General features: G+C 40.3%; 1 protein-coding gene across 1 annotated transcript in view; it reads left to right on the forward strand.

The window, feature by feature from the left end:
* Window positions 1–17,035, forward strand: part of MYO3B (myosin IIIB) — a 481,549-nt gene that overhangs the window by 197,373 nt on the left and 267,141 nt on the right. Inside the window, exons 18-19 of the mRNA XM_006866691.1 lie at window positions 4,713–4,790; window positions 6,987–7,192. Of these exons, the coding sequence (XP_006866753.1) occupies window positions 4,713–4,790; window positions 6,987–7,192 (284 nt within the window). The remainder of the gene's footprint in view (window positions 1–4,712; window positions 4,791–6,986; window positions 7,193–17,035) is intronic.

The raw sequence follows: 17,035 nt of genomic DNA on the forward strand, positions 1-17,035 counted from the left end.
TATATATAAATATATATATTTAATTATGCCTCAGCAGAATGAATATACATCAAGAATTTTCTGATCAGTAAATTGTTAAATTCTAAAATGCAAGTGTTGCTATGCATTCAGAGGGCAAGTTGCAAGTAACAGGTAAATCCATCAACAACTACTAATGTAGAAACATGGACGAGCTTTCCAGCTGTCCTTTTTCTGTGAGCCAGAATCTGAGGGGCCGGTATTCAATAGCTAATTTAAATAAGAAAAGAACTAAAAAAAGTACAGTTCAAAGCAAGAAGTACTCTTTAGGGAGGATCTCGGAATTAAAAAGAAAGAGGTAGAGGAATTTCCAAAAGTTTAGTGTGTACATGTGTGAAAGATCAAGTGAGAGGAAAGAAATTAGGAAGAAAAATGGTGAAGAAAACTCAGAATTTATAATGTATGTGAAAATACGTTGTTTCTTAGTGCTTCTATAAAGAAATACCACAATGAACAACATGAACAAAATTGTATTTTCTCACAGTTTTCTGTTGTTCAGTGCCCTTGACTCAGTGCCTACTCATAACAACCGTTAAGTATATAGCAGAACAAAACAACGCCCTTATAATCGCTTCTGTGTTTGAGCCCATATTGCAGCCACTTGTCACTCCTTCTCATTGAGGGGCTTCCTCTTTTTCACTGACCTTCTGCCAAGCATTATGTCCTTCTGATAAAATGTCCCTCCTGATAAAATGTCCAAAGGATGTGAAATGAAGTCTCGCTATCTTCTAAGGAGCACTCTGGCTGTACTTCTTCAGAAACAGATTTGCTCATTCTTCGGGAAGTCCTTGATATATATATTCAACATACTTTGCCAACACCATGATTCAAATACATCAATTATTCTATGGTCTTTCTTATTCATTGTCCAACTTCCCCATGAGTATGAGATAATTGAAAATACTATGGTGTGGGTCAAGCACACCTCGGTCCTCAAAGCGACGTCTTTGCTTTTTAACACTTTCAAGCAGATTTATCCAATGCGATGTGTCCTTTGACTTCTTGACTGCTGCTTCCCATGCTTATTGATTGTGGACTCAAGTAAAATGAAATTCTTGACAACTTCAATCATTTCTGTCTATCATGATGCTGCTTATTGGTCCAGTTGTGAGGACTTTTGCTTTCTTTATATTGAGGTATAATCCACAATGAGGCTGTAATCTTTGATTTTCATCAGTATAAGTGCTTCAAGTCCTTTTGTTTTTCAGCAAGCAATGTTGTATCATCTGCATATCACAGGTTGCTAATGAGTTTTCCTCCATCGTATAGCATAGCTACTTGGATTATTTGCTCAGCGCACAGATTGAATAAGTGTCTTGAAAAGATACAACCCTGACTCACACCTTTCCTGACTTTAAACTACACAGTAATCCTTTGGTCTGTTTTCATCCTCACGAACACAATGAATTGTTCTGGAATTCCCATTCTTCACAATGTTATCTATAATTTTTTATGATCCACATAGTTGAGTGCCTTTGCGTAATCAATAAAACACAGGCAAACATCGTTTTGGTGTTCTATGCTTTCTGTCAATTTAACCCAAACCAAACCCCTCTCTTTGAGTTGATCCTGATTCATAGGGAATATATAGGACAGAGCAGAACTGCTCCATAGGGTTCCTGAGGTTGTACATTTTTTGGAAGCAGACAGTCTCTATTTCTATGTATGGAGTGGCTGGTGGATCCGAATCACCAAACTTGCAGGAAGCAGCCCAATGGTTGACCTACTGGAGGCTAATTCACGATGTCGGCTCTAGGGGAAGGCTTTCTTTGTCAACTCTGACGGAAGGTCCTGTCTCACTTAAGCTTCGTTTCTTGGCTCCTTGGTGATCTTCAAGTGGCGTGGCATATGTCTTCTCTTAGCTGTGCTTTCCTGTGCCTAACCTATTCCTTATATCTCAAAAGTGATTGGTTTAAGACACACTTTCCATTGATAAAACCTCATTTGCACAGTTAAATCCTATTCCCAAGTGGGATTACATCCACAATATTGTTGTTAAGTGCTGTCAAGTTACTTCCCACTCATATTGACTCTGTATAGGGTTTCTGAGGAGTAGCCGGTGGGTTTGAACTGCCAACCTTGAGGTTAGTAGTACAGTGCTTATCCTACGGTGCTATTGTTGTTGTTGTTAAGTGCTGTCGAGTCAGTTCTGACTCATAGCCACACAGTAGAAGGTTTCTGAGGAGTGGCTGGTGAATTGGAACCGCTAACTGGTGATTCAAACAGATCTTGCAGTCCAGTGCATTAGCCCACAGCACCAATATACAGCATATTTTAGAACACAATTTAATCCATTACACAGTCCCCAGCCAAGATCTTTTTCTCCTCAGTCCTGATTAGCTTAGTCTGACCTAAAACCTCACCAACTCTGAGCTTCACCCTCCAATGGGTGTCTGAGTTTCCTAGCGCTGTTGTAACAGAGACTCCACAGTGATGGAAGTTAGCCGTCGGAATCAGGGCATCAGTTCTAGGTGCAGGTCTTTCCTTGTTGGTAGTCTCAGGTGTTTCTTGGCCTTCTTGACTGGTAGGCAGATCCTCACGTGGTCTCTTCTCTCTCTTTCTGTAGTCCCCCTATGTCACTCCTCAGAGTGACTAAGGTTCCGACTCACCTTACTACCTTATGACTTCATTAATATGACAAAAGAAACCCCTATTTAAAAACAAGGTCACAGTCACAGTTGGAGGGGCTAGGACTTTTAACATATCTTTTGGGTGGACACAATTTAGTCTATAATGGGGATACGCTGGGGAAGGTGACCTTCAGTGTGGATCCATCAAATGGCTGTGGAGAGACCCCAGTACCATCTCTACAGACGGGCTAGGTTTGTTGCATTTGTTTTTCATTTTTCCATGTTAGGACAGCCTTCCTTCTAAACATGCAAGCTTTCATTTCCTCCTTTCTCATATAAAATAGAAAGTCAAACCTACAAGCTGCTGTATCATTGCTTTGTTGTTGCTAAGTGTCGTGGAGTTGGTTCTAAGTCATAGCAACCCTGTGTAGGGTTTCTGAGGAGCGGCTGATGAGTTTGAACTGCCAACCTTTCCGTATAAGCTGACCTTGCTGTCCAAAAACTTATCTTACAGTGCCACAGTAGGACTCCTTTATTTATCATTGCTTTGTTGTTGTTGTTATTGTTAAGTGTTGTCGAGTTGGTTCCAACCCATAGTGACCCTATATAGGGTTTCTGAGGAGCAGCAGATAAGCTGATGACTTTAGAAATGCACCCCTACTTCAATCCTTTACAATAAACTGTACTGTCCCCCTGTATCCCTTCACTCAGGTCAGATTCCTGGTCACTGCTTAGGTTTTTTTTTCTAGTGAAACCTTAGCTCCACGTTTCTCCCCCATCTTCAATGAACTAGTTTTCTTTATCCAATCCGATTAAAGCATTTCCTCTTGATTTGGACACAGTGCTTTAAAAGGGTGCACTTCCAGGTAAACCTCATTATCCCCCCTCAGGCCACCCTCTTCCAGCACCTGTTTTTCACCTTTGTTGAACAAGACTGCAGACATCTTCACCGGGTGGGGAGGGGGCTGCCCGGACAGCAGTCCACCGAGCAGAACACACATGCTGATAGCAGCGTCTTCCAGTTCAGACGTTCCTGCTTCATACCCTTGCCACCTGTTCGGAGCAGATGGGAAGCTGCCACGGCTGAAATGTAGATATGGCGTTGAAATGGCACTCTTGCACTTTATAAAACAAATAATTTTATATGTGCAGGAGCAGGGCTTTTGTCACTGAGCTACAATAACAAAATGTGGGCTCTTTGCAATTGATATCCACAATTGTTTTCATTCATAAGGCCCAGGTAATTGGGATGGATGATTTGGAACAGGTGTATAGGCCCCATCTGCAGAGAGCTCATGGGAAACTGTGGGAGGCAGGCGGTGTGCTGTTGCATCACTGAGTGACCCCTTTGCAAGGACACTAGCACTTGCCTAGTTCTTTGATGTACAAGCTGGACTTTGGGCCCAGGTCTTTCTGATCACTCAGTCTCATGGACCTTTGCCTGGTTTTCTTTTAAGAAACATTTTAGTTTCATGCGACATGATTGGAGAACCAACAGGGGCCCATTAGACCCTAGAGAAGTATGGAAATAAAATGATGATATGTTTACTGAGCATATAAGTAGTACTTCATACAGTGAAATCATGTTGCCAAACCAGTTGGTGTTGTTAAGTGCTGTCAAGTTGGTTCCAACTCATAGAGACCCTGTATACAGTTTCCGAGGCGTCACAGGAGCAGAAAGCCTTATCTTTCTCCCATGGAGTGGCTGGTGGACTCAAACCGCCAACCTTGTGGTTCGCTGTCCAGTGCTTATCATATGGAGCCACTGCACTCCTTTGCCAAACCTGTTGTTGTTGTGAAGTGCTATCCAGTTAGTTCTGACTCATAGCAGCCCTGTATGGGGTTTCCGAGGAGCAGCTGGTAAGCTTGAACCACCAACTTTGCGGTTCAAACTGACTTTGCAGTCCAGCACATTAACCCGCAGCACCACATCAGGACTGCCAAACCAGCAGAACTGCACAAATCCTTTTATTCTACTGTCTTTTACAATTCTTCCCACAGCACACACTATTGTGTTCTAAACTCCATGGTCCCTTAAATATTGCCAGTCCAGACTGTGAAAAATCCAGAAAGTGGATTAAGTTCTTAACTCCTCAGTTGACTTCTCTATACCTTTTCTTCCAGGTGGATACACTGGAGGTGATACGGCATCCAGGAGAAACCACCAACATGAAAAGGCAAACCATGGCTTCTTACTTCCGGGTAAAGGTTCTTCTTGATCTATATTCTACTTACTTCCAAAAAGGACTTACCAAGCCTTTCCACAAGAGTCCATACTGAATTTTTTATAAAATTCCAGAAGGTAGCTTTCTAAATTCAGATACTGAGGGAATCTGTCTTAGCATCAATTTTATTTTCCTGGATTGAACTGACCCATTGCATGATAGTTCCCTGAGTCCCCAAGTATTTTTCATTTCTGCTGCCTCAACTCCTGATATTTCAACTTGTAAAATAATGCCTTTGAGTGAAAACAATCTCGAGAAGACCTCTGTAAAATGTATACTTATAGGAAAGATAAGAACCCAGGCACACTTATACCAATGCACAGATCTGTTTATCTTCAAATCACAGAGCCTTAAAATTGGAAGCCATTTAGAGACCGTCTACCACAGGAACTAAGATCCAGCAACTTCACTGTGAATACAATTAGGCCAAAAATAGAACTGACTTTAGGGAGCAGCAGAATAAGGCTGTAAAGTGGGGTTGGCACAGGGAGTGACTTAGCTGGGATGGGAGGCCAGGTAGGTGGGAAGCTGGAGGACTCAAGCAGACTGAGGGACAGGGTCTAGAAGCCAGGATCTGGATATAAGTCTCTGATTTAAGAAAGATCTAAAGTCAAGGAGCCGTTGTCAGCTGTGCTTCAAAGCCAGACTAGGATTTGGCTCAGTGTGTGAACTGCAGTGTTCCCAGAGGCCTTTGAGTCTAGCCCTCCATCCCATGCAGTTACACCTGCTACAGCTTCTCTGGCAGATGGGCATTCAACCTGTACTTCATCCTCTGATGTCTGGACCTATCGAAATGCTTCTTATTTCTTACCTGGTGTCTTTGTTTTCTCATGAGATTTGGAGACTTTGATTAATTCTGTGAAGTCATCCTTAAGATCTATCTCTACATTAGCAAAAAAGCCTCGGCCTAATGTGTTTTTTGTTTTTGTTTTTCTTTCAGAAATATGCCCATTACTATCAATTTTTATCCTCAAAATAAAGTTTTGCAGCATACCAGTAGGTCTCTAAATACTTAATCTGAAAAATAAGCTGGGAACATTATATTTGTTCATTAAAAGGTGTGCTTATAAAATAATGGAACTGATTTTCTATGTGGCCTTCTAACTTACCCTTGAAGGCATGTGCAAAAGAATAACTTCAAAAATAGATGCCCCTGAAAAACAACTGAGGTTCCCCTACACAACTTCCCATCTGTTTTTCTACGTCCTCTTATCTTCCACGGTGTAAGCCCACTCTCTTGGAATATGTTGCTTGATCTCTTCATCATTTTTTTCCTCTTGTCTCTTTCTCTGTTTTTCCCTTTATTGACTAACTCGTGGTAAATGGTATCCCTAGCTTAGACCTTCTGGTGGTGCTCAGACCTTCTGGTGGTGCTCAGACTTTCTCATGGCTCTTAAACTGAAGAGGCAACAAACCTCTGCTCTAAAAGCTGGACATTCTAAATTCTAGAAACAGTTTTTAGATATCACCTTGTAAGACCAGACATAGACATTCTAGTTCTGGTGGCACAGCTAGGGGGTAATGTGGAGCATGTTCTTGTTATTAAGTGTATCAAGTAGGTTTCAATGCATAGTGACCCTATGCATAACAGAATGAAACATTGCCCGGTCCTGCACCATCCTCACAATTATTGTTATGTTTGAGCCAATTGCTGCTGCCACTGTACCTAAGTTTCTGTTCTTACACATCTAAATTTCGGCCATGAAGCATATTTAGTGGGACTTGTTCTACTCAAAGAATGCAGTCGAATCCTCAGGCAACTAGAAATTGAGTCAGAATTTATATTATCACCTCCCATTGCTGATTATCTTTACTATCTCAAAGAGCTCCATGAGTTGTTCACAAGCTTCTAACTGTTCCAGAGGTCCCTGCAGGCCTGCATTACAAATATCCATTAGGTTGCAGAGGAGTCTTTGGATAGTGCAAATGGTTAAACAGGCTAAGAAGCCAATCTAAACATTGGAGAATCAAGACCACCTAGAGGATCCTCGTACAATAGACCTGACAATCTACTTCCAAAAAGTCACCAGTGAAAACTTTAAGGAGCATACATAGTTCCACTCTAACACACATGGGGTGACCATGAATCAGGGTCAACTCAGTGGCCACTGGTAGGTAGATTATGTTGTGGCTATCTCATTTCGTGTGTTTTTTTTATCCTCCTCCTTGGTAGTATTCACTGATGGACCTGCTCTCCAAAATGGTGGTGGGCCAGCCTCACTTTGTGCGCTGCATTAAACCCAATGATGATCGAGAGGCCCTGATGTTCTCCCAAGAGAGAGTGTTAACCCAGCTCCGCTCCACAGGGATCCTGGAGACAGTCAGCATCCGCCAGCAAGGATATTCTCATCGCATCCTCTTTGAAGAGTTTGTGAAAAGGTCAGGCTGCATTTTTAAAATACATGATGTTAAATTTTATAGCTCTACCATAGTCATTCCTGTTCACTGGGTTTTACTCCCCCTGGCTATTTCCTTCCAAACATGTAATTGGCTAGCTAGTTATCAGCTAGTGTTTCTTGCTTGAATGTTGCTCTTTTTTTTGATGCTTTTACAGCACCAACTAAACTGCAGAAATCTGGAGGAAGTAAGCTCCCGACTATTTTATATGCTTAAGCAAATATTTTATATACTTTATATCTTTATGCTTCAAATTTTCCAGATAGTTGGTATGATGAGAGTCTCCCTTCATAAATAGGTCAAAATTCTGGTGAATGAAAATGCATCAAAATACCCAACTCCTCTCTCTCAGGATCTAGCATGATAACAATATGATGTAAGATGTGATATGATATGATTGTTGTTGTGGTGGTTAAGTGCCTTGAGTCACACTTATATCACACTGTCCTAAAACATATCATCTTATTTAATCTAGAACACTACCATCAGGTAGGATCTATTATCACCCCACTTTACAGATGAGGAAACTAAGGCACAGAAATGAAGTGACTTTCCTAAGGCCTGTGCTAGTAAATGGTAAGGCCAATATTTAAATGCAGGCAGTCTGATTCCATTGTCTATATTTTAGTCTTCTGAGCTCACTGCCTTGTAATAGGCATTTAATCGATCTTTATTTAAGTAAATTGGTTAGAGCCTTCTAAATCCAGACATTGCTTTTACATATGAATGAAATGCTGATCTTTCCTGCACAGCTGCCTAGGGATGTCTTGTGTGTGTATATGATTGTTATTGTTATGTGCCATCAAGTCAGTTCCGACTCATAATGACCCTGTATAGAGTTTCTGGGAAGTGCCTGGAGGGTTTGCACTGCTGACCTTGTGGTTGACAGTCCAGAGCTTACCCTACAGCACCCCTCCAGGAGTCTGTGTGTTTGATTATAGGTGTGGTGCTGTAGGATGATGCACTGGACTGCAAGGTCAGTTTAAACCACATGGTTGGCAGTTCAAACTCACCAGATCCTTCTCAGAAACCCTATACAGAGTCACTATGAGTTGAAACTGACTTGAATATACTTAACAACCAAAACAATATGAATTTTCAGAGAACCTTCAGCAAAGAAAAGAAGAACAATGACCAAAACCAAAACACACTCTGAGTAGCACTGTAGTCTGAGAATGACTTGAATAGAAAATTGAAATCCATTATTAAAATCTACCTCATCAACAAGATAGCTTTAATTTCTTTTTAACCTCCATTCTCTAACTTTTGCCAAAGGTCATTTTTCCAAAATTTTTTTGATAAAGAATGGATCCTAGATCTGGTCACTTGCTTCATCACATCTTTCAAACATCAATAAATTCCATGGGAAAGACAAGAAAGAAAAAAAATCTTGTAAAGAGAGCTTTTAAATTAAAAGTAAGAGAGAAATGTCTTTTTAAAAAGCTGTATTTTTGAACTCCCTTTTCCCTCTTAAATTTGGAGGTGGAACAACAGCAACAAAAGATAATTTTAGTTCATGAATGTGACTAGTCAAGTATTTTTAGCAAGTATGTGTTGAATACATCAAAATATTTAAGAAAACAAGTCAAATGCTAAACAGATTGGCATGTCTTTGTTCATAATCAGAAAACCACTTAGGCAAGTATGAACAGTAGCTTCAAACTGTCAGTGAATCTGAGAGTATTGAAGAGTTTGAGCCAGAATGTTAATTGGTATTTTAATCCTTTTGAGCAACTTAACAAGAAAATGGATGAGCTAGCAGTTTTCCCCCTTGATGTTATTAGACAAATAGGTGTGCTTCTTTTGTTTCTCACCTTACTGTTCAAGGGTGCTGTTTTGTAAACTCTTAGCAGGAAATATATAGGAAACAATCAGAGGCAGGGAATAGAGCCATTCAAAGTTTAGCAAGCAAAGGTAAATAAAAGACAGAGTCTTATGTAATGTTACTCTTTAAACATTTTGCATTTTCTGATATTTAGGATTAAAACTCTGACTTGCATCCCCAGAAGGTAGTGTTCTTAGGTTTATGTAGTTGGGTTCCAGGATGGGGAAGAGCTTCCCAAATCCTTTTGTCACCCTAAGTCTGCAAACTTGACCAAACCTAAAATGCTTTTTGTATCTCTTTAAATATGCTGGCAAAATGCCTTGGAAATGTTCTTCATAATCCTCCATTCTTTTTTTTGTTTGTTTTCATTTTAGATTAGGTATCTTTTCTTAAGCTTTTACAATAATGGTCTTATGCAATATTTGTCCTTTTGCCACTGACTGATATCACTCAGCATAATGTCCTCAAGGTTCATCCATGTTATGCGGTGGCTTGCAGCTTTCTTGTTATTTTTCAAGGTAGCATAATATTACATTGTGCATATGTACCAAAGTTTGTTTATCCATTCTTCCATTGATGGGCACTTAGGCTGTGTCTATCTTTTTGCTATTGTGAATAGTGCTGCTATGAATATTGGTGTGCATATATCTACTCATGTTCTGGCTCGTACCAAGTAGAGGAATTGCTGGATCATATGGTATTTCTATTTCCAGCTTTCTGAGGAAGCACCATACTGTTTTCTAGAGTGGTTGGACTATTTTGCATTCCCACCAGCAATGTAGGAGGGTCTCAGTCTCTCCCCATCCTCGCCAACATTTATTATCCTCTGCATATTTGAACTTCGTTGTTATTGCTGGTGTGAGATGATATCTTATTGTTGTTTTGATTTGCATCTCTCTAATAGCTGATGAAAGGAGCTCTGGTAGCGTAGTGGTTAACGAATCGGGCTGCAAACCTCAAGGTTAGCAGTTCAAAACTACCAGCTGTTCCATGGGAGGCTTTCTGCTCCCATAAAGATTTACAGCCTCAGAAACCCTGTACAGGGTCATTATGAATCAGAACCAACTCCACAGCACATCACACTACCACCACCAATGGCTGATGAAGTCCAAGGACTTTGTTCTTTGTGGATCAACTATCAACATGCACAGAAGCAGCAGTCAAGAAATCAAACGACGTATTACATTAGGCAAATTTGCTGCACAAGATCTTTTAAAAGTGTTGAAGAGCAAAGATGTCAGCTTGAAGACTAAAGTGTGCCTGACCCAAGCCATGGTATTTTCAATAACCTCATATGCATGCGAAAGCTGGACAGTAAATAAGGAATGCCATAGAATAATTGATGCATATGAGTTATGGTGTTGGAGAATATTGAAAGTGCCATGGGCTGCCAAAAGAACCAATGATCCGTTTTGGAAGAAGTGCAGCAGAGTGCTCCTTGGAAGCCAAGATGGCCAAATTTCGTCTCTCATATTTGAGACATATTGTCAGGAGGAACCAATCGCTGGAGAAGGTTATCGTGTTTGGTAAGGTGGAAGGTCAGAGAAAAAGAGGAAGGCCCCCAATGAGATGGATTGGCCAAGTGGCAGCATCGATGGACACAATAGTGAGGTTGGCCCAGGATCGGGCAGTGTTTTATTCTGCTGTGCACACAGTCGCTATGAGTCACTACTACTTGATGGCACCTAACAACAACAACAACAACAACAACAATGGCTAATGATAGTGAACATTTCTTGATATGTTTGTTGGCTGCCCAGATGTCTTCTATGTGAGTATCTGTTCATGTCCTGTGCCCATTTTTTAACTGGGTTACTTGTCTTTTTCTTGTAGCAGTGTTGTAGTTTCCTATGGATTTTAGAAATTCGTCCCTTGTCTTACACGTCATTGCAAAAGAGTTTTTCCCATTCTGTGGGCTCCCTTTTTACTCTTTTGATGAAATCTTTTGATGCACATAAGTTTCTAATTTTTGGAATGTCCCAGTCATCTATTTTGTCTTCTTTTGTTTGTGTAATTTTCACAATGTTTTGTAGTCTGTGTGTTCCCAGGATTGTTGTTGTTGTTGTGAAGTGCCATCAAGTTGGTTCCGACCCATAGCGACCCTGTATAGAGTTTCCAAGAAGCAGCTGGTGTGCTTGAACCACCGACGTTGCAGTTCAAATGACTTCCTTAAATTTGTCCCTATTTTTTCATTGATAACCTTTATAATTCTGGGTTTCTCATTTAGGTCTTTAATCCATGCTGAGTTGGTCTTTGTATATGGTGTGAGGTAAAGGTCTTGTTTCAATCTTTTGCATATTGATTTCCAGGTCTGCCAGCACCATCTGTTGAAGAGACTTATGTCTTCCCACTCGATGTATTTAGGCCCTTTGTCAAAGATCAGTTGGCTGTATGTGGATTGGTTAATTTCTGGATTCTCAATTCTGTTCCATTGACCTATGTATCTTTCATCGTACCAATACCAGGCTGTTTTGACCACTGTAGCCATGTAGTAAATTTTGAAATCAGGGAGTGAGAGGCCTCCTACTTTGTTTTTATTAAGCAGTGCTTTGCTTATCCTGGGTCTCTTTCCTTTCCATATAAAGTTTGTAATTGTTTTTTCCATCTCTCTAAAGAACGTCATTGGAATCTGGATTGGGATTGCGTTATATGTGTAGATTGCTTTGGGTAGTATTGACATTTTTACAATGTTAATAAGTCTTCTTATCTAGGTGCATGGTATATCCTTCCATTTTTGTAAGTTTCTTTTGGTTTCTTATAGTAGTGTTTTGTAGTTTTCTTTGTATAGGTCCTTTGTTTCTCTGGTTACATTTATTCCTAAATATTTCATCCTTTGGGTGGCTATTGTAAATGGCATTGCTTTCCTAATTTCCTTTTCAGTGTTGTCATTAGTATAGAGGAATCCAACTGATTTTTGTATGTTGATCTTGCACCCTGCCACTTTGCTGAATCTTCCAATGAGTTCCAGTAGTTTTTTTTGGCTGAGTCTTCGGGGTTTTCTACATATAGTATCATATCATCTGCAAATAGAGAGACTTTTATTTCCTCTTTGCCAACTTGGATGCCTTTAATTTCTCTATCTTGCCTTATAGCTCTGGCTAAGACTTCCAAAACAATATTGAATAGGAATGGTGATAAAGGGCATCCTTGTCTGGTACCTGTTCGCAAGAGGAAAGCTTTCAGTTTCTTTCCATTAAGATGATGTTAGCTGTTGGTTTTATGTATATGCTTGTAAATAAACCTCCATTCTTGAAGGCTTTGAGAAAGGGACTATTGCCAATACTATCTCATCAATGGACCCAGGTGGATTGGAAATTTATCTGTCTTCAGATAGGAAAGAGACCATTTTACAGTGCTGGATAAACAGCTGAAACCTCTTAGAAGGTGCACTGTTGGGGGCCATCACAGAAATTAACTGTGGATCTTTGTTGTCTTCATGGTCAACACACTGAAACATGGTTGAGCATAAGGTCCACACTGGAGTAAACACTTACGAATACATGTGTAGAAATGTGTTCTGAAAAATGTCCAAAGGACAGGACAATATATTAAGTTCAAGGCTTAATTTTTAATTTATTAAACGAATGTATTAAATTGTATAATTTAATAAAGAAGTCTAAATTTTAGACTCCTATTTAATATTGGCATGTAAACTAACATTTCTGCTAAAGATATTTCCTCATCTGCAAGACAAGCAAGCAGGATGCAAAGAACTCACTTCCGAAAGATTTTCAGGCATGGCATGTAGATCCCTCGGCTTTACTCATTCTCTAAGTGTTCTAGAAAGACGGACATGCTTCCAATTGAATTCACAGGATGGGTGACCTGCATCTACCAGATCTGACTCAGAGTAGCTATTAAAGAAATGTCAGACAGAATGAAACAATTTCCTATTTTCTTGCATCAGAATCTTTCATTTCTTTTCATGATGTCGTGGATAGCTATGGTGTTCTGGTATCTCTTTCACAGCTTCTCCATTCTATTCATTCTTATCTATCTTACTTTCTCTCCTCCAGAATCCTAGGTACCACCTTTAACTTCTGTCTCCCTCACTGTCTTCAAGCAATCCAACACCAAGTTCTGCTAACTTTACCTGCTCAAGGTTCTAGACAAGGTTCCTTTGGAAGTCTTCCATGCCTTCTCCCAAGTCTTTAGCCCAGGTCTTTTCTTTGTTTACTAACAGCTTTATTGAGATATATGTCATGTATGAGGTATACAGTTTGCTGTTTCCTTTTTACATACACAGAGTTATGCAGCCATTGATCTCCTGGTATTGTTCTGTAAGATCAGCACTGGACTGCAAACTGCAAGGTCGGCAGTTGAAATCCACCAACTTCTCCTCAGAAAGCCTATACAGGATTACTATGAGTCAGAACCAACTTGATGGCATTTAACTGAAACAATTCTTACCATTTAAGTTTAGGACATTTTCAACACCTTCAAATTACATCCCAACCCATTTCCCCTCCAGCCCTATCAGCTCCAGGGAACCACTAATTTACTTTCTGTCTCTATGGACTTACCTCTTCGGAATATTTTTTGTAAGTGGAATAATTTGGCCATTTGTGTTTAGCTTAATTCACTTGGCATAATGTTTTCAAAGTTTATACAGTCATCTATGTGTTTCCTTCTTATGACCTAACAATATTTTGTTGTATGTTACACTGCAGTGAATTACTTGATATGACCCTTCTCTGTAACTCCACCCAAATGACTGGCTTGTTGTGCTGATGCACTGTCAAACCAGTTCCAACTCATAGTGACGTTGTATAGGGTTTCTGAGGATCCGCTGATGGGTTTGAACTACAGACCTTGTGGTTAGCAGTTCAGTACTTATCCTATAGCACTATACTATGACTAGGTGTTTTTGATGTTAAATGCCATAGAGTTTATTCTGCCTCATAGGGACCCTGTATGTTTCCAAGGATCTAGCTGGTGGATTTCAACTGCCAACCTTGTGCTTCAAACCAACATGGTGGCCCAGTGCTTATCCTACAGTGCCATACCAAGTAGGAATATAGAAATATGAGATGGTTGTGGTCCACAAAGGGGATTGGCTAGTTTGCCAATAATGTAAGTAAGGTACATGTTACCCTTTTAGAGTTGTTGTTGTTAAGTACCTTGTAGAGTGTTGTTGCTGTTAAGTGCCGTTGAGTCGGTTCTGACCCATAGTGACCCTGTACAGGGTTTCCAAGGAGCAGCTGGTGAGCTTGAACCACCAGCCTTGTGGTTCAAGCCAACTTTGCAGTCCAGTGCGTTAATCAACACCACCACACCAGGACACCCTTTATAGAATTGTTGTTGTTAAGTGCTGTTGAGTCGATTCTGACCCATAGTGACCCTATATAGGGTTTCTGAGGAGCAGCTGGTAAGCTTGAACCGCCAACCTTGCAGTTCAAATGGCGTTGCAGTCTGGTCCATTAACCTACAGCGCCACACCAGGACTGCATCCCTTATGGAGTAGGGCCATGTAAATAATGTGTATGGAACCCTAACCCGGGGATTGGTTAGTTTTGCCATCCTGCTACAGTTAAAATGAGCCACCCTCGAGGTGAAAAGCAGGATTCCACTACCATCAGGAAAGACAAGCCAGGAGTGGAAAACATCCTTTGGATCCAGGATCCGTGTACTGAACCTCCTTAAGGGATCTGTTGTTGTTGTGAGGTGCTGTCAAGTCGGTTCCAACCCATATATAGCCACCCTGCATAAGGTTTCCGAGAAGCAGCAGCTGGTGAGCTTCCAATAGACTTTGCAGCCCATTGCATTAACCCACAGCAAAGTATGACAACAGAGATGGCGAGAGATAGCGAGCAGCAATGGCAGAAAACCTTCAGCAGTAGAGGCAGCAGAATGGGCATAAGACAGGCAGTGGACTCCCCACCCCTTAGAGCAAGAAAGCTGAGTGCCTTTAAGCTTACTGGTGGAATGGGGTGCTTCCCAGGCACTTGAATGAGGGAGCTAATGCTAAATAGCTTTGAGCCAAGGTTTATTAGCAGAGTGGAGTGCTTTTGGACATTTATCAGCAGAGTTAAAAGAACTTTGTGACACTTGCCCAAGCAGTGCAAAGGGTAAGTAGCTGTGGGGCCAAGAGGCTGAGGCCAGAGAGAGGCATACCTGCAGAAGGGCTGAGAGGAGATTATCCTGATCAAAGAACTGCATTCGGAATCATTCCTGAACCTGAATTGTAACCTGTTACTTCCCTAATAAACCCCATAATCCTGAGTATTGTCCATGAATTCTGTGTGGCCACTGCAATGAATTATCAAACCCAGCAGAGATGTAAAGAATGCCATGTGAAGGACAGCTGGTGCCAGAATTGGGAAAAGGGTTGCTAGGTAGAAAGGATTCAGCTTTGGACTCTGATTTTCATATTCCTCCCCTCTTGTAAACATACAAGAGGTCAGATGTTACCCCCCACCATTTTTACCTATGTATATAAACTACATTTTGCTTACTTATTCATCAGTTGATAGACATTCAGTTATTTCCACTGCTCAGCTATTATGAATAATACTGCGACGTCTCACACACACACACACATTTTTGGGGGGACAAAAAATTCTTTAGGATATGGAATTGGCTGGGTTGTACGATAACTCTTACTTTCAAAGTGGCTGTACCGATTTATATTCCCACCAGTTGTGAGTGTTCCACTTTTCACATTCTCACCGTTCTATTAGGTGTGAAGTGGTATCTGACTGTGATTTGGGTTTGTACTTCTCTATTCATTTTACTTGAATCCATAATCAAAACTCATTCTCATGGAAGCAGCAGTCAAGAAGTCAAACGACATATTGCATTGAACAACTCTGTTGCAAAACACCTTTTAAAGTGTTTAAAAGCAAGGATGTCACTTTGAGGACTAAGGTGTACCTAACCCAAGCTATAGAGTCCTGGTGTGGTGCAGAGGGTTAATGTGCTAGACTGCAAGTTTGGTTTGAACCACAATATCAAGTTCAAGTTTGAACCACAAGTTCAAGTTCACCAGCCACTCTTCAGAAACCCTATAAAGGGTTTGGAACTGATTCGACAGCTCTTAACTACAACAATAATAACCCAAGCCAAAATATTATCAGTCACCTCATATGCTTGTAAAAACCGGACCGTGAATAGGAAAGATCAAAGAAAACAGATGCATTTGAATTATGGTGGTTGTGACAAATATTGAATGTACTGCCAGAAGAACAAACAAAAAGTACAGATGGAATGTTCCTTAGAATTGAGCATGGCGAGACTTGTCTCCCATACTTTGGACATATTATCAGGATGGACCTGTTCCTGGAGAAGGCAGCATGTTTGGTAAAGTAGAAGGTCAATGAAAAAGAGGAAAACCCTCAACAAGATGGATTGCTTGACACTGTGGTTGCAACACTGGGTTCTAACACAGCAGTGATGGTGAGGCTGGCTCAGGATCAGGCAGTGTTTCACTCGGTTGTATATAAGGTCATTATGAGTTGAAACCAACTTAATAGCACCTAACAACTACAACCATTGATTTTGTTGAATATCTTTTCATGTGTTTCTTCTTTGGAGAATTGTTTATTCAAATTCTTTCTCAATTTCTAATTGGGTAAGTGATCTTTTTATTGTTTGAGTTTAAGTGTTCTTCATTTTGGATACTAGACTCTTATGGGATATATGATTTGATTTGTAAATATGTACTCCCAATCAAGAATACATTTCTTGATTGTGTTCTTTGAAGCACAAAAGTTTTAAATTTTGATGATGTCCAGTTTACCCATTTTCTTTTCTTGCTTATTCTTTTGGTGTCATATCTGAAAAACCATCGACTGATTCAAGCTTCTAAAATATATTCTTATGTTTTCTTCTAGCAGTTTTATAGTTTTAACTCTTTTATTTATGTTTATGATCCATTTAGAGCTCATTTTATGTATGATGTGAGGTAGGGGTCCAACTTCATACTTTTACATTTAGATACCAGTTGCTTCAGCATCACTTATTGAAAAAAAAACTACTTTTTCCACCCAATGGATTGTCTT

Source organism: Chrysochloris asiatica, unplaced genomic scaffold (assembly GCF_000296735.1).
Source record: "Chrysochloris asiatica unplaced genomic scaffold, ChrAsi1.0 scaffold00094, whole genome shotgun sequence".
In the NCBI taxonomy this organism is placed as follows: Eukaryota; Metazoa; Chordata; class Mammalia; order Afrosoricida; family Chrysochloridae; genus Chrysochloris; species Chrysochloris asiatica.